This window comes from Alligator sinensis, unplaced genomic scaffold, assembly GCF_000455745.1.
Source record: "Alligator sinensis unplaced genomic scaffold, ASM45574v1 scaffold1192_1, whole genome shotgun sequence".
Classification (NCBI taxonomy): Eukaryota; Metazoa; Chordata; order Crocodylia; family Alligatoridae; genus Alligator; species Alligator sinensis.
In genome coordinates, this window is record NW_005842376.1 from 711,065 (window position 1) to 733,168 (window position 22,104).

The 22,104-nt window shown below is 47.2% G+C and overlaps 1 protein-coding gene across 4 annotated transcripts in view; it reads left to right on the plus strand.

The window, feature by feature from the left end:
* The first annotated feature begins 674 nt into the window (after window positions 1–674).
* LOC102367790 (pirin) overlaps window positions 675–22,104 on the plus strand; it is a 145,119-nt gene continuing 123,689 nt past the window's right edge. Inside the window, exons 1-3 of one of the 4 annotated variants that reach the window (XM_025210855.1) lie at window positions 675–777; window positions 1,071–1,228; window positions 10,931–11,023. In XM_025210855.1, coding sequence (XP_025066640.1) covers window positions 1,133–1,228; window positions 10,931–11,023 — 189 coding nt within the window. In that variant the 5' untranslated portion in view covers window positions 675–777; window positions 1,071–1,132. Of the gene's footprint in view, window positions 789–812; window positions 913–1,070; window positions 1,229–10,930; window positions 11,024–22,104 lie in introns of those variants that run through there. The other 3 variants (XM_025210856.1, XM_006029397.3, XM_025210854.1) reach the window with 3 other exon arrangements.

Sequence of the window (22,104 nt, forward strand, 5' to 3'; positions counted from 1 at the left end):
GGTGTAGGAGGCATGTGAGAGAAACAAGGTGCATGTAAGGGGTATATGCGTGTGAGGGGTGTGTGTAAATGTGTGCATAAGAGAGGGGGTACATGGGTGAAGGCGACGTGAGAGAAAAGGGGTGATATAAGGGTGTGTGCGCATGTGATAAATGTGTGTGTGTAAATGAGTGTGTAAGAGAAGGGTTGCACAGATATAGGAGGTGTGTGAGAGAAAAGGAATTCATGTAAGGGGGGTGTGAGGGGGTGTGTAAATGTGTGTATAAGAGAGGGGGTGCATGGGTGCAGGAGGCGTGTGAGAGAAAGGGGGTGAGCTGCAAATGTGCAAGAGGTGGGTGTGTATGTGTGTGCAAGAGAGTGTGTGCAACATGTGCTGGGGACAGGGTCTGTAAGAGAACAGGGGGATGGATGTGTGGAAGAGTCATGTGTACAAGAGAGGGGATGTGTGTATGAGGGAGAGTGTACGTGTGCCAGTGTGTGCATGAGAGAGCACATGCCCTGCCCTCCGGGCTCTGGCTGGGGGTGTGTGCAAACGCTGGCAGGCTGCAGCCCTGCCCGGGCAACCCTCGCCTCGCCCCGCTCCTTTCTTTCCCTGTGAGATTTGCAGCTGAAAGGCCCCGTGTTCCTCCCTGCATTGCCTTGTGTTGCAGCTGCTTGCTGCGCTGGGATGAGATTGTGCTGCGTCATGCTGAGCTGGTCCTCCCGGGGGAAGGCGGGGGAGGCAGGGAGAGGCAGGCTGGGCTTGGCCACACTCTCGCCCTGGGCAGCTAGAGAGTGGGTAAGAGCCAGGTACTATGTCTTGGGGGTGGCGGGGGCATTTGTGGGCCTCAGATCATGTCCAGCTGCGGGTTGCTTGGGCTGGAAGAAGCAAAGAAAAGCCAAGACCCTGATATGAACTTGTGCTCTGGTTTTGGTCTCTTGCTGCTTTCCCATCTCCCTTTGCAATGGGGTGTTTTGATCTGTCAGCTCGTGTGTGTGTGTGTGTGTGTGGGGGGTGGGGGGTGGGGTGCTCTCTCTGCTTTCCAAGATATGCTGGCAGCATTTTAAAAACAGGATCTCTTTCCTTGACAGCTTGTTTTGTTTGGGGGTTTTTTTGGAAGTCCTGGAAACCACATCTGCTCGGAAAAAGAGGGATGGCTGCTGTGAGGCAGGTTGTCAAAACTGTCATGAGCAAGGAACAGATGGAAGGGGTCGGGGCACGTGTTCGAAGAAGCATTGGCACTCGTGAGGTAGGCATTGCACTAACTGCCTCTCCCCCTGAGGAGATGGGATGTTGCATTGAATTGTGAGCCTTTCCTGGTTTTGCATCTACCCTTTAACCTAAGCCACAAAATGGACTGGAAAGAATAGCATCAGGAACAAGTGGTAAGTGCCCAGACCTGGGTTAGGGTGTGATGTGGCTCATGCCCCATAATTCATGCATGATAATTTCATTCGTGATAATTCATGCACCAGGTAAGGGGTGTTGAACTCGTCTTGGCCCCGCAGGCTGGATGAGTGGTATGGGCTTCATGGGATGTATTGTGCCCACAGACAGCCTGGTCTCCCTATGCTGGATCTAGCATGTGTGGCTCTCACACTGGGACCCATGCCAGATGACACTAGTTTGGACACGTTGAGACCCACGATACACGACACTCCGTATGGGGAGTCCCACAATTCCCCCCACTTTCTCCCTTCCCCTAGGCTGTTTGGGGACTGCACCTTATGCAGTATCCACTCCAGCCACTTTGGTCTGGAGTGGGCAGGTCCCAGACTGGGTGGGGCGGACACTGTGTGGCATAGGTCTGGCATCTGTCGGTGAGGGTCCCGGGGCAGCGGCCATGTGTAGTGTGGATTCTGGACTGGTCAGTGTGGGTACCACATGCAGCATTTGTCCCAGGCCCTGTGTGTGAGGCCTGTCCAGGGGTGTATGGGTCAACACAGCCTCAGGGGCAGAACTGGGGGCCAGATGATGGGGTCCCTGGACAAGATCCGGTTGGGGGCTATATCTTTGTCATGCCTGCACTAAGGAATACAGTCTCTTTGGACCTTGAGGAACCTATGGAGGTTGGAGCAAAGGTTAAATCCAGTGAAAGTCCAACCCCCAAGCCCTTCCTTATCTTATATTAGTTGATGGAATTGAAAGACCAGGAGGGATAAGGGTCTCATAAGCTTGCAGGACAACTGGGTCCAAATACTTTATATACGGGGCAGGAAGAAGAAACCAGAGAGCTGAGGATGACTGATGTTAGCAGTCAAAATGTCATGTGAAAAGACATCAGGCTATCCTGGGATTGTGTTTGCACCCTGGAAGGAAAGAACTTTATTTTTAAACTGTATTTATTCCCTGGAGGAAATGAACTGGGAGGGCTGGAATTTGAGTCTGGATAAGTCAATCTGTGATAGTTGGGAATCCCCATAGGACTCAGTCATAGAAGCATGGCTTCAGAAGGATATAATAATGAACTTCACTGAGAATATTTTGTGAGATCGGGGCTTAGCTCCAAATCTTTAATAATTTGACTCTGTGGAGTCTGTTGACATTTCAGTTGTCTAGGTGAATCTAAGGCCCCCCAAAAAAGGACAGAAAGGGATGCTCAGCCAGATAAGATGGAGATGATGCTGTGAAAACATCAGGAGGAACTGAGAATGTCCATACCAGCTTCTATTACTTTTTAATTCCAAATTTAGTCAATCAGTGTAACAAGTGGATGACATGTTGGCAGAAATTAGTGATAACTAGCTGCAACAGGACTCGCATCCAGTGGAGCTGTAGCACCCTCCAGTGGACACATTACTCCTGCCTCCTCTGCTGTCTTCGGGTGCCTTGACTTCCTGCTTGCCTGTCACACCTTGATGGTGTTTAGAAAAGTTTCATAGTTTCATAGTTGGTAGGGGTGGAAGGGACGTGAGCAGGTCATTAAGTCTGACCCCCTGCCATGGGCAGGAAAGAATGCTGGGGTCAAACGACCCCGGCAAGGTGATTATCTAGCCTCCTTTTGAAGACCCCCAGGGTAGGAGCGAGCACCACTTCCCTTGGAAGTTGGTCCCAGATCCTAGCTGCCCTGACTGTGAAGTAGTGCTCCCTGATGTCTAGCCTGAACCTACTCTTAGTCAACTTATGGCTGTTACTCCTAGTTACTCCTGGTAGTGCTCAGGGGAACAGGGTCTCTCCCGTTCCCTGCTGGTCCCTCTTGGTAAGTTTATAGACAGCCATCAGATCCCCTCTCAGCCTTCCCTGGTGGAGGCTGAACAGGTTCAGGTCCCGTAGCCTTTCCTTGTAGGGCCTGCCCTGTTGTCCTCTGATCATGCGAGTGGCCCTTCTTTGGACCCTTTCAATGCTGTCTACATCCCTCCTGAAGTGCGGTGCCCAGAACTGAAAAAGAAAGGCTGGGAAGCTGCCCTGAGGCCCAGAGAGAGTTCAGTCTACTGCCAGGCTGCCTGGGTCTGATCTATCGTGGCACCTCAACCCTATCAGTGTCCCAGGATAGGAGGTGCCTTAAGTTCTGTGTTCACGCTTTCTTCTACCCCTATAGCCATGCCCAGGCCTTATAGATGTTACCAGTTATATCACTGCAGCAGGGTGGCTTGCCTCAGTGCAAGTTTTGTCCTAATTGGGCCTCCAAACCTTTGTTAAGGGCAGAGGTAGATTAAGATTTATTGGGGCTCTGGGAAAACAGAAAATTGGAGGCCCCCTATGCCCCATTATAAACATGAATGTATTAAAAAGCATCAATAGATCCATTAAATGTTTACATGGTACATTAATAAATAAAGTACAACACATAATGTCAAAATTAACTACTTAATTTTGCCATCTATTAGTGTCCTGGTATTTCAAAATGGTGGCAGGGGTGCTTGAAGTAAAGTTTTTTGAATGAGCTTTAGTTTAAGTGCTGCCACCACCATTTTTAAGCATGGGGACCCTGACACATGAGAGACTGTGGCACTTTAATTTGAGCAATTCTCAGAGTCACTCTAATTAAAGTGCCACCCCCCACCCCCACAGCCAAGGGGCCAAGGGGCAGCTTCCTAAACCTGCCCAGCAAGGCTGAGGCTGAAGGGGAAGGTGTGAGCCTTCCTGGCTGCCCAGGGCTGGGTGGTCTCTGGGCCAGGCTCCCAGCTCTTCTCCCTCTGCCCAGGGCAGGGCCTATTAAAGACTATATGGCTACAGTGTTTTAGACTAAGTACAGCCAGTCAAAAAGTCCAAAGCTAATTGATTCAGTCTTTGCAGGTTAATCTAAACTGCAGAGATTAAATTGAAAAACAACTGGACAGACATTTACATTTGATTCAGGTAATGCAGCCAAATGACTGCAGTAGCTCAGGCCAGAAGCCGGGGATAGCACTAGAGCACTGTGTGTTCACTTCTTCTTTCTGCTGCCCCAAGGTCTCTGGGATTTGCAGTCCAGAATTACAGTAGCAGGACTCTGCAGGGTTGCTCATCACTTCCTCTTGCTGCTTCCAGGTGCCTCTGGGAGTTGTAGTCCACAGTCGCAACCAGCAGTAAATTTGAGCTGGGAAAGGGGTGTTTAGATCCCAGCCAGGGTTTGCCTGGGGGGGCATCCCCACCTTCTCCTGCATCCCCATATGGGTTCCCCTCCCCACCTCCCTCTTCAGCCAGCCCTCACTGCTCCTGCTAGGGAGCAGAGGAGCAGGGCCAGCCCTGCTCTCCAGAGCAGACAGCACACCCCAGCCCAGGGCTGCAAAGCATGCTGGGATGCCAGGGGACTATGGTTTAACTTGAACCAGGAAAAGGTCTGGTACAGAAGTTTCATAAACCAATTGGACCCAAATCAGTTAAGTCTGATATTTATTACATTCAACCAGGTTTATCTCAAACCAATTTCAGCCATTTTGAAACTGAGCTTCTGTGCTAAGTTTCTGGTCACTTAAGCCAGTTTATGTGTAATTTCTGTTCCTAGCCTTAGGTACCTTGGGACAAAAGAGGCAACAAATGTTGGGTTTTATTATTTGAAGCCTCCTGCAGTCTCATCAGTGGGAATTTCTTCTTTGCTTTGAACACACTGAGGACATCAGTTATCTGACAATTGGTTAAGTACCCAGACTACTTAAATGTTTTAATATTTTTCAGCCCAACTGTCTATTTTTTGTAAGTAAGTTGGTGAAGTGAAGTTCATAAGCTTGTTTTCAAAAGGAGTTTTGTAAATTCCCTTTGAGGCTTGGATTTATGGCACATTATAACTTGCCTAACATCTGATACCCCAGGTACCTCTCTACACTTTACTAGCTACAGGTACATTTCAAAAAGCCAATTTCAACAACCAAGACTAATTTTAATATTTATTTTATGCTTCCCCCCCACCTTGGTTGACATCTGATACCTTGATACCTACAGGTAAAGAACCTGCTTTTTTTCCCTGCATCCCTCCTAAATTTGCATTTCTGCAAAACAGGTTTCTAAAGACTGGCTTTTTTCATACCTGAGGAATTCTGACCATCTTTCATATCTCTCACCATTTTTTCTTTCTTTTTTTTTTTTTTCTGAGGAAGGACATGTGTCCAAAAGCTTGCAAATAACAACTTTTTTGCTACTATTTAGTTGATCTAATAAAAGATATTGCCTCTACCCAAAGACTCCAGCTATAGGTCAACATGAGCCTCCCTCCATCCCTACCTGTTTCTCACCCATTGTCTGCCACAATTTGCATTTTCACTGACTGGCATATTGCATTTTAGCTTCTGGGATAAGCCATCCAGGAAGAGCACAAAACACCTGCAGACTCTTCCTCTGCCTGAACAATGGTGTTTGTACCTGAAAGCTTGCAAAGAAGATTTTTTCCAACTATTTTAGTTGGTTTATTAAAAGACAGATTATAGTTGTGGTTTTACCAGCCTGACTGTATTTGCATTGTACTGAGCTACAAGGACAATGGAGCATGCCTCCTGGCCAGTTTGATTCTTCTTTGATTCTGTCTGTTTGTGGATAGCCTTTTGGAGGCTGTCCCCTTTTTTAAAACTGTACATCTGCATTTTTTAAAAACACATAGCCTAAATTTAGGCTTTAAAGACTTTGGGTATCTAGATAAGTGGCCTGAAGATTTTTCAAGTGTGCTAAGCACCCCATTCACTTAGAAGCCTAGCTTCAGACATGGAGCTTTTAAAATAATTTGCTCAACTGCTTAGACTAGTATTTAGCTTGGGTCTTTTTGCACTGCTGCCTTTGCCCTGGGGCCCTGCACCCTGTCTGGGCAGCAGGGCAGGGCAGAGCGATCTGAGCAAACAGTGTGCAGACTGCCTCCACCCCGTGCACAATTCTGGGGGGCACATGCCCCCCCCCCACATGCCTCCCCCTACCTGGGGGTGTGCACAGCAACAGGGAGCTGCCCCTCCTTCTACTCCCAGCCCCATGGACGAGCTGCCCATGCCTCCGTCCTGCTCCCTGCCCCAGGCATGCACTGTTATGGCTAGGGCTGGGCAGCACCATGCCCCCAGCCTCAGCCTTAACCCCTGCCCCCTCCCGTAATGTGGGGGCTTCGATTTGCCCCCCTCCACATGCCTTTTCTTCCCCTCCACAGACTTACCTGCACTGTGCATGGACTTGCTCTCTGCTGGGCTACACAGCTGCTTTCTGCCAGGCTCCTGGCCACCTGCATGCCTGTGGCTGGCTGTGCATATGCACGCCATGCTGCCTGCTTCTCATTCTCAGGGCTCTCATTTGCAGAAGGCCCCTGGACCAGTGCCCAGCAGGTCCCTGAATTAATCCGCCTCTGGTTGGGGGCTTCATCCTTTTCGGCTTTGGCTCCTGTTTCTCTGGATGGGCCTCCCTTTAGCCAAGGTCCACTGTGCTGGACTTTGGCTCTTGGGCACCAGCCCTGCCTCCCATTCTGGGCCTCTGGCCCCAGACACCCACTTTGAGATCTTGGCCCCAGTCATCCTCCTTGGGCTCTCACCCTAGCCCTCAAAGCCCTGGGCCATCTCCTATTTCAAGCTTTTGACAATCTTGGTTTCCATGTGCCTGTGTCCTGAGCCCAGGCTCTGGTAGAGCTTAAATCTCCATGTGCCCCTTGGGCACCCCTGTGGCCTCTTCACTGCTTTTAGCTACACCTGGTCTGCTGGTATAAACTCAAACAGTGGTTCTCAACCCTTTTTGTAGAAGGACCCATTTGTAAACTTCAGTGGTCAGTCTTGACCCAGTGCCCCTCACTTCTGTCCTGCTGTCCCACATTCCCAGGCCCTAGCCCCCCAAGCATGTGGGGCAGGATGGGTGTGTGGGGGACAAGGGCCAAGCATCCCCTTGCAGACTGGAACTACCAGCCTGCAAGGGAAAAGCCAGTTTCCCACATTTTTCTCCTTTAAAGGACAATCCATTTTTAAAGTTTGTTTGAGACCTTTCTGTCTCTAGTGGGTTATGGAATAGAGAAAATCCCACACAATTTACTGATTCGTTTTGATGCACTGGCTGGGGGAGTAGTTAGCTGATTGCACGATTTCATAATGATTACACACTTAATTCATACAACACAATTTTATTTTAAAATTCTTTGCTACGTATATAACACTGCTTAGCTTTAAGAAACACCACAAACATTAAGAACACAATAATTACATATATCAGAAACAATGCTCCGAATGCACTTCCTTCCCAAACAATGCTATAAGAATTAGTGTTACAAAAACAACTACAATTACAACTAAAAGTTAAATTTGAATCAATACTGTTATTTTCATAATATACTTACAATCCTAGAATTCCGAGAAGCCAAATACCAAAATATGGTTTCATTCCTCAGTAGTACGATTTAATGGGTTGGCCTCAGTAGTACAGTTCAATGGGCTCGTCTCAGCAATACAATTCAATAGACTGGCCTCAGCAATACGATTAAATGAGCTGGGCTCAGCAGTGATAGGACTAAGTCCCCTTCCTTCAGTCCCTTTCGGGCGCTCTGCAGCTTCAGCATGAACTAAGAGATTCGTGTTCATGGAGAGGTTGGGTCAGGTGATCAGTCTGTTCCGGGCTACACTTGCGATTCTTCCTTCGTTGTTCTGCAAGTGAAGTCACCTCCAAATTGGGACAGTAGGTTACAGTTTTTATTGAGTGAGCTGCCGTCAGTGGGCTCCTCCTACTCAACTTGTCACTACTCCCAAATTTGGGCTCGGATCTTACTCAACAGATTCTTTTGAAATTACCTTTGTTGAGCATTTTAAATTATTCTTGGGGAGACTTCCATATCACTGTAAATACCCTTTTCTTACCAATTTGGTTAAAAGGCCCTAGGCTTTGATGTCTTGGAATTCAGGATATTTGCTGTCTTTGTAAAAGACTTCTAAAGATAAAATTTAAATTAAGACTTTAACCGAAGTCAGGACATTTTACACATAGTCCCAAAAACAATGAACTAGATAAGGAGATAAATCCTATCTTCTTCCTGAAACTGGCTAATGGGCAACCTTTACAAACATTCAAACTATTTCATTCAATATGACACTTTCCTATATTCTTGCAACCCACGGGTTGAGAAACACTGAACTAGAACATAAAGGCAAGCTGTTACTTTAACTAAACCAAACCCACTCTGGGTAAACAAACATTAGAGGAAAAAAAGGCAGGTTATGGCTTTAATGAAAACTTCCTCCCATGCTGGGTAAATGAACTTAGAGCAGTTAGTGCTGAAGTGACTTAGTGGGTGCTGAACTGCTCTCCACACTCTGGAGCACTTCAGCACCTGCAAGGGGTTCTTGTGCAGCTGCTTTCCCCAGAGAACTCTGCTCCCTGCAAGGTGCCTCTTTTTCCCCAAGGCACCCAACTTATCTTCCCAAGCTACTGCCCTATTTGAGTCAGATGACTTGCTAGCTCACACAGATGTTTGCCTTTAGGTCTAATGAATAGCCCAGTCTTCCCCGTTGCTGCTTAGGTCTGCTGCATGCGGCCTCTCTCTCAGCTGCCTATCTGCCTTTACAGCAGGTGTGTCCCCCCCTTTTTAGTAACAGAAGCCTCTGGCTCCCTGTTACACTGGTCTTAAATGAATGAGTGGCAGTTGGATTAAAAATATACAGTATTTCTGCTTTGGTTTGGAGATTGTGGCTTTCAGATGAGGAGCATACCAGATATATATGTCATAGGCAGACATTTATCATGCCACATGTTCAGGGAATTTATAGTGGGATAAAATGGCAAACAAGCCAAAAAGATGTTCCCCACTGGATCTGTGCTCAGGGACATCCAAACCTCCATGCTGAAGCTGATGCAGTCACACGATTAGGATCTGACATGGCAGGACATACAATTTTTGAGGGATTGGCAATAAAATTCCTCAGATCCTAATCGCGTGATCATATTAATGTCTGCCAACAGCGTCAGACTCCCTGAGACTGGTTTAGTACAGTCAACACTACTGAGGCTACCCCTAGGAACTTGAGAAAACTGCTGTTGAAGAATCAAGTTGTCTACTTGCTTAGTGCAGTCTCACACAGAGTTCATATTACACCTGTGCTCTTCAAAGCTTGTGCTGGCTCCTACTTTGCATCTAGCTACAATTCAAAGATGCTGGTTCATCTTGGTCCTAATAGAGCTCTAATGTGTTTGGCTACTTGCCATCTTTCACCCTGCTGCTTTAACTTTGTGTTAGCAGTTAAGGTGAGCTGAGGCAGGTGTTGGCAACATACCGCCTGTGGGGCCACCGAATCTGCCCTATGGAGCTGAAAGCCTTTGGCTCTCTGCACCAGTATTGGGGCTGAGCAGCTGTGCTGGGGCTGGGTAGCTGGAACCTGCATCTGCATTGCCACTGCTTTTTTCATTCTCTGCTCCCTGGCTGTAGCACTGGTGTCGCTGCCAGCTGGTGGGAAATTGAGCCATGCCTATGCTGAAGCTGGAAGGGGGAACTAAGGAGAAGTGGCAGCATGGGCATAGTTTCCAGAAGCCCAGCCCTAGTGCAGCTTTCCCCTTCTAGAAGTTGCCTTTGCAATCATCCTGGGGAGCCAGGGATTGAGAAAAGCAGCAGCACAGCTTCCTGGTCCTGGCATGGATACAGAGAAACTCCCTTTCCTGCTGGCTTGCTACCAAAATCCCCCAGCTTGCTCTGGACTGTCACTGGGTTGTTCTGACCTGTAGCTTGAAAATGTTGCCAGCCCCTGAGTTAAGGCTTTCAATTTTTTTCTATGATTTTATACCCAGAGAAGTTGTGGAATCTTCATCCTTGGAGGCAGTGTCGTAGCAATGAAGTTTGGTGCCCGGGGCAAAGCCCACAGCGGCAGCCTGCCCTCACCCCATGTGCAGATCTGGGGGGGCCCATGCTTCCCTATGCTTGCCCAGGAGTGCACGCAGGGGTGGGAGCCACCCTTCCCCTGTCCCCATGCCCCACCCCCTGCCCCCAAAGTGAGCCACTCACAGCTCTGTCCCACACGCTGCCCTGGCTGGGCAGCGCCTGTTGGTGCCCCTTCGCTTCGGTGCCCTGCTCGTCCCTGTGTAGGGGGTTGGACTAGATGACTTCCTGAGGTCCCTTTCAACCCTCATTTTCTATGATTCTAATAGGGGACTTTGTGACATGGGGTTATCTTGACTTTGGGGCTCTTGAATTCACCTAATCCTTCAGAATCAGCATCCATAGACTTTGCACTATGCCCAGAAGATCAATCTATTTATTCATGCTTTGGTGTGAGTGGATAGTGAGGTTGAGAATACAAGGCTCTTTTTAGTTTGTTACCACTCTGTAAATATATTTTAATTGTTTTAAAACTAGTGCGTATAAATGTTAAGAAAGTGTTTTGAATGTTATGCTTTGCATGGGAGTAGTTGAGTTTCTACAATTTCATTTTTATCAGGATTCATCTAATTTAATCGAGAATTTTGAAGGGAGATGAGTGAAGGACAGAACGCTATCTATGATAGTCAGTATTCCTTACAATTTCATGATTTGTGTTTGGCAGTAAAAGCAGAAATTGATTTAAAAAAATCTGTGTCTAAGTGCCCTAAATTGTTTTTATTCCAGTTAAGAAATCTGGATCCTTTTCTGTTGCTTGATGAATTCAAAGGTGGGAAACCAGCTGGCTTTCCTGATCACCCCCACCGGGGTTTTGAAACAGTAAGTAATTCTAACTGGCATTTATGATGTGCTTGTCACAAGCGAGTACTCGTTAGTGTTGCTGCAACACATGATCTGTTACTGCATCTATAATAAAGCAAGTATAGATTGCTCTGATGTGTTATCTATAATACCTTGGGCACTATTAATTTTTATCACAAATTTGGGGTGCAAATCTGCAACCTTCCCCAGCTTTCCATGTCTCTTCACTAAAAAACAAATGAGGGTGGGCTGAGTTTTGACACTGTTGGTGTTTTGTATTTTTACATTTTTTATTTTTAAACTGACATTTTTTAGTCCTTTTCATGTTGTGTTTTTTAGACAGGGTTACATATACTTCCATTCTATTATTTTATCCACAGTTTATTATGGTCTGGATTAATAATCTGTCTTGACAGCAATGCTAGTTTGTTTTTTACTTTATAATGTGGCATGAAACCTCTGTAAGGTGGGGAGAAGCCTTGCTACACCTATGCCTAGGAAATAATAGGATGGTATCTGCAGGATTCTTGAAGGAAGGGAATGATCCTAGAATAATACCTCAGTACCATGCCAGGGAGTGCCACAGTGGTGCATGCTGTGTTTATTTCACATGTACTGCCTTCTAAAACAGAAATAACATAGAAGTGCTTGGCATTTGCCAATGAGCTCTCCCAAGCTCTTCTAATGGCATGAACTCACTGGGGTGTGCTCAGTGCCACATGAAAAGACAACTACATTATTTGGAGGTAGTGTAAGCAGATTGTCTCACTTCGGTGCTTCTTGGCATGCTACTGAATTGGCATGGTATCTATATAGGGTTTTTTGGGGGTGGGTGGGAAGAAACAAAGTCTTACTATTTCTTTAATGACAGGATTTGAAGCTTCATAGTGTAGGCAGAGGCAAGACCTCTCCCTGTCTGCCACATCAGGACAAATTCTGGTAAGGAGAGAAGCATGTACTATACCCGCTTTCCTCATAGGAAAAGTTGCTGGCAGGAAGAAAACTGCTTGCATGTCCTTCTTAGAACAAGAGGAAGGGAATGAATTGTTTTGACCTTGACTCCAAGCTTTGCAGGAAAACTGCAGCCTAGAGAGGAAATGGCTTCATTCTGAACTGTTGTAGTTTGGGGTTTTGCTTAATTGGTAGGCTTTGCTGCTGCTCTTAACCGATAGCTCCTGGAGAAGAGCAAGTGTTTCACCCCATGCTGGGCAGCCCTTTCAGTGGGAACTCTCTTAATGGGCTTGCCTCCTGTTGCACCCTCAGAGCCCATCTGGATGGCACCTGTATCCATGGAGCTGATTCCATGGGGCATTGGGATGAAGAGTCTCTGAGGGCTTGGTTTCGGGGCAGTGCCACCCTACGAGATCCTATGTGCATGACTCTGGCATGACTCCGGGGGGGTGGCATGACTCTGTGGAGCAGTGATGCTGGAAACCCAGGCCAGGTGTCACTGGGGGCACCCAGGATGGAGGGCTCAGTGTGGGGCAGCACTGTGGCACATGGGACTGTATGAGGTGTGTCTTGCTGTGTTTCTGGGGTCACTTGGCTTGGTGAGGGGCAGTGACAGAACCAGTCTTGCTCTGGGCTCCCAGGACTCAAAGCCGGTGCAGGCATGCAGGTCCTGGTCTGGAACTGCTGGGCAGGGCCAGCCCATGGCAGGGGCATAACTAATAAGGGTTATGCCTCGGGCAAAGCTCCCCTGTGCCCTGTGGTGTGGGGGTGGGGGGGAGCTGAGTGCCAGAGAGTGAAGAGAGAGAAGGAGGCTTTTACCAGTCTTACCTCAGCCAGCAGCATTGAATGTTCCTGCCCACCCCTCCAGTGGGGCTCACTTCACCATGGAGCAGCAGAGAAGGTGAGTGAGGAGAGTGTAGATTCCCACACAAACTTTCCCCTCCCCAATTTGCTCAGAGCTGTGACCTAGTCCCACTCCTACTATTGCTCCAAGGCCTCTTCGCTTTACTTAGAAGGGTGAGAAAAGCATGAGCATGTCATTTGTAGCATGCATGTCTTGGGCTGGCTACCCCTGCGCTAGACCAGCTCTGGCCCATGGAGCTATATCATCCAGCCTGCAGGACTCCTGAAAGGTCCAGAAATGTGATGGTGGGGGAGTGGTAGCAGTGTTAATTACTGCTGTCCTGCTGCCTAATTTCTGAATCTGTGGTCTGGATGAAGTGGCCCTGCACACTGCTCAGTCTGGTAGGCAAGTGATGCAGGGCTGAATCAGGGTTGTGTGAAGCTGGACCAAGGTGCTGAGAAGCAGGTGGCCAGATTGGTGTGATGCCAGATTGGGCCCATGGCCATGAGAGGGATCTGGTCTATAGACTGACCCTATGCCACTCATCCAGGATGCAGGCCCAGAAGGTTGAGTGCCACTGTGCTAGGCTATTCATTGCTATCAAAATCCTGGGCAGACAATAAGCATGGAACCCTACAGTGCATCTTAAGCAGTGAATTTCTCATTCTGCATTTGTTTTTTTCTTCTTGAGTGAAATTCATTTTTGCACAGTCCACGTTACAGGTTTAAGTTGGCATGTAGGATCTGTAAAGGCTGTGAACACGGGTGAATTTCATTCTTATAGAATGCCTGTGAAGGAAGACGCTGAGCAATGGGATAACTCTTCACTTACAGTTCAAGAGCCAAGCAAAAAAATGCCATTGTCCAATTGGGTGACACTGGGTGTGAAATTCAGACTGTTGCACAAATTGGGTCGGTTGAATTTTATGCCCTGTTCGCCATGTGATTCTGGGAATGGAACATAAGATCTTTTTTTTTTTAAAGGAGGACAAACATATTCACCAAATGTTTAAAATTTACTGCAATTTAAGAAAGTGAATATTTTGTTAAAAAATCCTATATACAATATAAGACCTAAGACTATACACAATACGGCCAGTTCCAAGCATTCAGAAATCATGAGTTAGGCATCAAAGACTCCTGAGATTTTTCAAAGTGAACAGACCTGCCAGTCTTTTTATTTGCCTTTTGGTTTTATGCCTCTGAGGCTTGCTCACATTGCATTTTCAAGGTTTTCTTCCTACCCTTGAGGGTTAGAACCTTTTTAATTTCAGAGAAAACTGAAAGGCTTGTTTATCCATTTGCATTTAGGACCTGGAGCTTTCAGGAAAGCACCAAATATCATGAGATTCACAGAAAGAACAGAAAAATCGGCAACTCTGAATGCCTGTTTTGAATAACTGATTTGTGACAACAGTGCTCTGAATATGTAAATCTGCCATTTTTATCCGTGCTTTATCATCACATTGTATTTTCCAGGGGAGCCAGACGATGGCAGTGTTTAGCAGCCAATAAATAAATAAAGCCTAAATAAGAATTCATATCATACTTAATAGCCTGTGTCTCTGGGAGTGTGTGTTTGGGGCGTGTGGGTGGCGGGAAATAAGAAAACTATTTGGGGGTTGGGGGCAGCAGTGGCAGAATAAGAAAAGTATTCTGATAAGGAATAACATCCAGGGCCTGCTGAAAGGCAAAGTGGTCTTTGGACATTGGATCTGGACCTTTATTTCATAAACAACTGTCTTCTATCTAACTCAGTGATTTTTTTTTTCAACCAACTGCTCAAAAACCTACATATGATTCACAAGACAAACTTGGAGATTAAAAATAGGAGTTCATAATGGCCAGAACATTCTGACCTGCTATGGGCTTTCTGAGCTCTTTGAAACAGGAGAATTGCTCTGTTATTTTCCTGTGGTTCAAATGAGAAAAAACGAAAAACTTCCATTTTCTGAAGGGTGCCTTGAGTTTCAGAAGGTTGAGAACTACTGATCTAGCTCAACATTTGGCTTAGAAGGGTGAGAGATCAAGGCAAACACTTCCAGGGTCTTTGAATGTGCTAATTGAGAAAGGTATTTATTTGCTCTACTGGGATGGGGATTACTTTGTTAAGGTGTAATTATAATTGCAAACTCATTTTCATTGCTTATTTTATTATAATATGTCCAACTTTTGAGTTGCCAGGGTCACACACATACCATGCCATGCTGCACCATGTGGGCAGTGCTCCACCCCATGCTGTGCAGCAGATGCCTCAGCCACTGCACTGTGCTGCATACCCCTCCTCTTGTGGCACGCAGAGCCCTTAGGTCTACCGCTGCTGCTACTAGAGTCTCCAGGTTCCCTTGGCCACCCAACCTGGCTCTCCCCCACTGGGGCAGAGTCAGAAAACAGAAGCAGGAGGAGAGAGGGGGAACCTGGAGATTCCCGTGGCTGCAGCAGTAGCTGGAATGGCAAAAGGAATGGCACTGGGACCAGGAGTCCAGGGGCTGCAGCTTAACTGCTTGGGGCCCAATTGCATTCTGTAGGCCACTGGTTGAACAGCCCTGCTTTAATGCAAGACACTATTTTTAGTAGAATGAGGCATGCATTCATATCTGGAAATATAAAGAAGAACACCTACTGGTAACTAAAAAGATTATGTTATATCTACTACAAGCTACTGCTAGAATTTCTGCTTGTAAACAGAAGAGTGCACTCCCCCCAAAATACAGATGAGTGCAGAAAGCTCTTATGATCTGAAAAAAAGAACGCAACCCAAACAGTGTTTCGAATTATGGCCTTGTGGCTGTTTAGAAGCATTATGGAAGAAGTGGGGAAGAAAGGAAGCCAATTGGTGCCAGTCCAAGCTAAGAGATGCAGGTTCATTTCCCTATTCTGCCACTGAAATCCTATGTGGCCTTTTACATAGGCTGCTGTATAGGCTGCTGCCAGTTATATAGGCTGCTGACAGGCATTCAGATCATTACATAAATTGAGTTTGAGGAATGTTATGCCCTGTTCCCTAAATCGTGTGACATGGAGGATCATGCAGTTCTGGGAATGGGTCATAAGAGTCCTCAAACCCCAGTTGTAAGATGCCAGCATGGGAGGAGAGGACACCTGCATCTAGAAGGAAACAGCAGGAGCTGGAGAAGCTCCCTCATCCCCAGCTACTCATGTTGGGTGCCCTTCTAAGGAAGCACATGCAGCTGGGGGCAGAGGAGCTGCTAGCACTGGGCAGCTCTTTAAATGAGCAAGAGGAGCTGGGGCTGAAGGAGCTTTCCCATTCCTCACTGCTTGTGTTGGGTGCTTTCCCATTCTCAGTTATGTGCCCAGCATCTTCTGAGGATAGAGCAGGGGGCAGCCAGGTTTGGGACCCAGAGCTTCCCCTAGCCAGATCCAACCAACTGGGCAGGTGGTGGCTTTATCCAAGGCCGTAGAGCTGCCCAGGCTGTCTACTATCTGACCCTCAGGATCAGGCAAGGGAGAACTCTCTGCCAGGGCAAAGCTCTTTAGGGTTCTGGGTGCTGGCAAACTCACAACCTGATGCAACAGTCAGCTGATTGTCAGAATTGGGACCAAGGCATCCCCCAGCCAGGTTCCTGACCTGGGACTGCCCAAGTCCTGATGCTGAGCATCAGCTGATTGTCGGTATGGGGGTGCTGGGACAGGCTACATGTTCAGTTTATGGTACTATACAAATGAGCCACAAAGTTGCTACACATTTTTTTTAGTAATATTTTTGTGACTGGTTTGCCATTTTATGACTCCATAAATTCGGTGAACTTGTGGTATGATTAACATGTTAATCCTGCCAGAAATATAACGTGCATGTGAGGAGACCCATGGAAGTGTGGTCATTGTGGGTTTTGCTTGTAATTTGCAATGTAACACAAGCATTAGATAGGTATGATGAGTGCAGAATCCCTGGGAAAAGTCAGCTTGGAGTTTGTTGCACTGAGCTCACTTAACTTCCATGGTGGTTGTCTTTGCTATTATAGGATACAACAGTATCCTATGTAACTTGCAGTAAGAAGATGTGGTACAACTACCTAAAGAGCTTGAGGGGCTTGATGGCGTTTGCTCATTGCTCCCCCTTTCCCCCTTCTATATGTGTCAGGGGTGGATTTAAGCCTTCCCAGAAGCACTGAGTGTTGGCAATAGCCAAGGCTGGGGACTTCAACTGGGGTGTGGTAAGGCTCCTGCTGAGAGCAAAACCAGAGGTTCCTGGTTACATAGTCTTGCCCCTCTGCTCAGGGTCAGACCGATTGTCATATTTGCAGCTGGAAAGAGTTTTACCCCATGGTCAGATTGGTATGGACTGTGGAGGGGTTTGCCTTCCTTTGTAGCAGGGGGCATGGCCCTCTACCTATGACCTCCTGAGCTTATACTGAGATCATTTTATAGAAGTAGGACACTGGCTGTTTCTCTGCTTTGCCTGTGGCAGGTTAGGGTGTTGGGTATATGTTGTGTCAGAGTTGATGGTAGTCTTCTTATGTAGAAGTTAGATTGTGGTTATATGTTATGGCTTGGACAGGGCTGATCCCACCTTAGCAGGGGGTTAGGCTAGATGACCTTTGGAAGTCCCTTCCAGCCCTATTTCTTTATGACTACAATGTTAATAGGTGAGATGTCCTGAGGTAATAAGTGTGCGGGCCGGGAGCGACCCGAGCCCTTTTCACGCTGCACGCGGGCTGTGGCCAGCAGCCCGGGCACGCCGGGTCGGAGAGGGAAGGCCTTCGAGCTGGAATTAGGCACAGACGCGTATCAGTAGTTTTAAAGATTGTTTACTTACACCGAGATGGCAATGGTGTAGGCTGGAAAACTTGATTGAGTTGCAGTTACAGACAGACAACACAGACGGTCTCGGGGAGGTTGCTAGGCTCCACGGTGCAGAGCTCCGGATGCTCTGGGTGAACGAGCCACCAAAATAGAAATTGTAAATACGTCTTATAAAAGTTGCGTTCGAAGACGGGAAGAGGTGGGCGGTGGATCAGGCCGCCACGCTCCTCTGGATCTCACACAGGGTTTCTATTACCCTGCCGTGTACCCAGAGTCCCCACGAGATGGATGTGGAGTCCTCTTCGGCTTGGGCGGAAACCGCTCAAGCCTCTTATACGGCTAACAAGCCAATCGTTAGCCGCCACGTGTGAATAATTTAGCACTAGCCAATCACGGGGAACAAATTTGCATACCGGTGGCGGGAACTCTTTTGCACCGTGCATTCCTCTTGCAACTTGAGCAATGCACTCTGCAAAAGAAGCTGCAGAAAAGGCGGGAAACTCGTCCCTGCACCGGGGTTTCCTCGTGCTGCAGGAAACTCTCCCGTGCAATGTTCTGCAACTTGGCGGGGATAATTCTGGTGCCGAAGCGCACACACAATCATGCCTTTTGGGTCATGACAATAAGTAGAGCCAAATCATTTTATTTTTTGGCAAATTATTTGTGTAGTCTGGTTAGATCTAGCAAATACAGGTTTCCTTCACTTTAGGCTGCATGTGTGTTCCTGAAAAACAGCCCATAACTCAAATTTGCATAAAGGGAACCCATTTTACAATGTAACAAATAGGGATACTTTCCAAGACCTCGACTATACAGACCCCCAGACCCATTTCTACCACTTTTACAAGACATTTTTGGTAATCACCAACAGCAGACAGTACACGCAAGCCCACGGTGGTGGTGAATGTTTAGTTGGTGTGATGAGAGGGTGAACAGAAAATTGTTTTGCAGACAGTGAGCGAGGAGCACAGATCCACACAGGAGACTATATTTTGGTGTGCATCACTCCCACGATGCACTGCAACAAGCAGCTGACTAGGCTTGCACCACACCAATTGCATAAGAGTGAATTTACCTTGCATATAACAAATTTTTGGTATAAAAAGGGTCATTGCATAAGATGACCTTTTGCACCTACAGAACCTGCATAAAGTGAGGGAAACCTGTAGTTTTAAGTGTGTGTGAGTGCACGCATGCATGCACGCGTGCGCGCACACACACACACACTTAATGGATTGCATTTCTTTTACAAAACTGTATTAGTGGTAGGACCCCCAGGAAGAAACTACTCATCTGGAAACTGGGTTCAAATACTTTCTCCTTTAATCAGAAAAGGGATTTGAGCTTCAGTCTTCTACCTCCCAAAAGCATACCAGGCTAAAAGGTATTCTTCAGCATGTCTCTTTCCCACTGAAATTTTCTGTATGTTGTAACTGGAACCCAGGTCTTTCACAGTCACCAAACCAAAGAGTCATTCTTGTCATGTGCAATGAAATCAAAGTATTTTATACAAAGTGAAATGGGTTCAACAAGATAGGTTTAGAGATTCCTTCCCTAAAATACATCTAGTAGCTGTGCGGGCCCTCTCCCGATCCCGCCTGGATTGCCATGTGCGAGTTCTCTCCCGATCCCATCTGGGTCGCCATGTGCGAGCCGGGGGCGAGCCGGGCCCGTCTTTGTGCACACAGGCTGTGGCCAGCAGCCCGGGCACGCGGGGTTGGAGAAAACCGCGGTGCGGTATGGTACGCTCGAGCTAGAATCAGTCACGGAGGCGTAATGGTTGATTGAAAAGATTATTTACTTACACCCAAGGTGGTCGCGGTGTAGGCTGGTCAGCTTTCCAGGCACAGCTCCGCTTGAGTTCTCGGTGGAGGACTCTAATAGACTCGGTTCCTTGACCCCGGAATGGTTTAGGCTCCGTGGGTTCAATAATTCGTTCTCACGGAGCAGCTGTATCTCCATGGGTTACTCGGTTCCCAGGTCCCCCGGAGCTGTTAAGACTCCGTGGGTTCGACAATTGGGTTCTTAGGATAGGGATACGTCTGGACTGTGATCGGCGACGGGGAGAGGCTAGAGGTTGTGTGCCTTGGAGTTGTTAAGGTTCCGAGGGTTCGGTAAATAGGTCCCCCGGAGTTGTTGAAGCTCCGTGGGTTCGACAGATTAAACCTCTGTTGCTCTCTTAAGGAAAAAGCTGGGTTTGTAGGGATCAGCAGCGCTTAGAAATCCTCACACACCTTTCCCAAACTCCATGTGCTTTCTCTCTCTCCGACTTGGGCGGAAACTACCCAAGCCTTTTGTACGGCTAGCAAGCCAATAGCTAGCCGCCACGCATGCCTACACTTAGAACCGGCCAATAATGTGGCACGAATCTAAATACAAATGGCAGGAACTCCTTCAATTTGGCGGGAACATGATTTAGCGATGCCGAAGCACACACAAACAAGAAAAAACCACAACTTTGGGTTGTGACAGTAGCTAGGGTTCAGATCCCTATTTTGAATCAGTCAAATAGGGTTTTGAATCCAGGGCTGCCATATGAGTATCCTACCAGCTGAGCCCTAGAGCATCTCTATGGGAGAGGTTCAGCCTCCTGATCGTCTCTGTTTTTTTTTAATCTAATCCTTTATTTTATTAAAAATTGCCTGAAGTTGATTCACTTTTAGATTGACTCCAGCATTTATTTTTGGAGGGGAAAGAGTTGGCCATTGAACCAAAAATTCATTATTCTCACAGCCTTCGTAAATGTCCTGCAAAAGAATGATTTCCTAATCAGCCTTCTCCTGTGATGGGAGACAAGCTCCCTAGGTTAAAGAAATGTCTAGACTGGAATTTCTTGGCTTAGGATGTGGTTATTATTGTGCCTTTTTGGAGAACATGGTGAAATATTTTCCTCTCTCCCTGCCTTCCTCCCCCTCACCCCCTGCCTTTTGACTGGCCACTGTGAAGAGAATGTGTCCATATTCTAACACCATAAGCTGACTCAGGTTTTGACCTGCACACAGTAGTGTAACTAGGCGGAGTGACTGGGTGCTGACTTGTGGGGTGGAGGCAGAAAAAAACAGCTGCCACCACAGCCACCCAATTGCACTGGCAGCATGTGGCAACTGGAAGTTGCTGCTAACTCTAGGTATCCCAGCTGGCCAGGTGCCCGGCCGTGTTACACCTCTGCCTACAGCCTCCTTGTTGCCCCGTCCAGCTTCAGTTTTCTTAATATCTCCTCACTTGTTCTTCCTTGCCCTGGAAGAAGGTTTAGCCCCATCTTTTCCTCTTGACAATAATTCCTTCATGGAAACTATCTGTGAAGCTGCTTTGTAGCTGCCTAATATCTGGTGTTACAAGGTTACAGGCTAAGAAAAGGATTAGGCATTGAGGGAGCTATGTTTGTTGCCAGGAACTTGCAGAGGAGGGCCTTTACAAAAGCCAGAATGCAAAAGCAAGAGGAGAAAGAGGATGTTTCACTCTAGCTCATCAGGAGAGTGGAGCCTGTTGACTCATTAATAACTGTATCTTGTACTATGAAACTCTTTGCCCTAGGAGTATTGGAATTTGAGGCAGACATGTTTGTGCCTGACCTGTTGGGAGTATGGATTTCCCTCGCTTTATGCTGGTCCCGTATGTGCGAATTCGCTCTTATGCGATGACCCTTTTTATACCAAAAATTTGTTATATGTGAGGTAAATTCACTCATATGTGATCGGTGTGGTGGAAGCCCGCAGTCAGCTGCTTTGTGTTGTGCATTGTGAGATCTGTGGTCCTCACTCGTCTGCAACACATGTTTCTGCTTTGGCCATCCTCATTATGGTAACATTAACCCTGTGTTTTTGTGTACTGTCTGCCATGGCCTCCCAAGTCTGGGGCACCAGATCGCCAATGGAGGGTGGGGAAGGGTCCCCCAGCGGCCAATCGCCAAGCCCAGAACCACCAGCAGCAAGACCGGCAAACCGGAAGTGCCCTTCTGCTAGCACTTCCGGTATCACAGCTGGCGTTTCCAGGGGGTGCATGGCCAACCTCAGGGGGTGCATGTGTACCCGCGTGCACCCCCCATGCTTTGCCAAAGCTGTCTACTGTTGGTGAGTACCAAAATTGTCTTGTAAAAGTGGTAGTAATGGGCCTGGGGGTCAGTACAGTCGAGGTCCTGGAACGTATCCCTATTTGTTACGTTGTAAAGTGGGTTCCCTTTATGCAAATTTGAGTTATGTGCCATTTTTCAGGAATGCACATACAGCATAAAACGAGGGAAATCTGTGCTAGCCAATCATAGCAAAGACTCCTGCATAATTACATATGGTTATTTTCAGTCTAAGTCCTCTTAATATAAAAATACAACAGTAGAACAAGAAAGCTGCAAGTGCTTGGCAGGGTTGGTAGCATATGGCCTCTGAAATATTCTGATGCTTAACATGGCAACAGACAACTGAAGCTTTAAAGATGCAGTCCACACAAAATTAATTCACACTTGTTGAATAGCTGCACATACTACAAAGAAAAATATACTAGATAATAAAAAAGGTCCAGATTGTATAGGAACACTTCAAGGGAA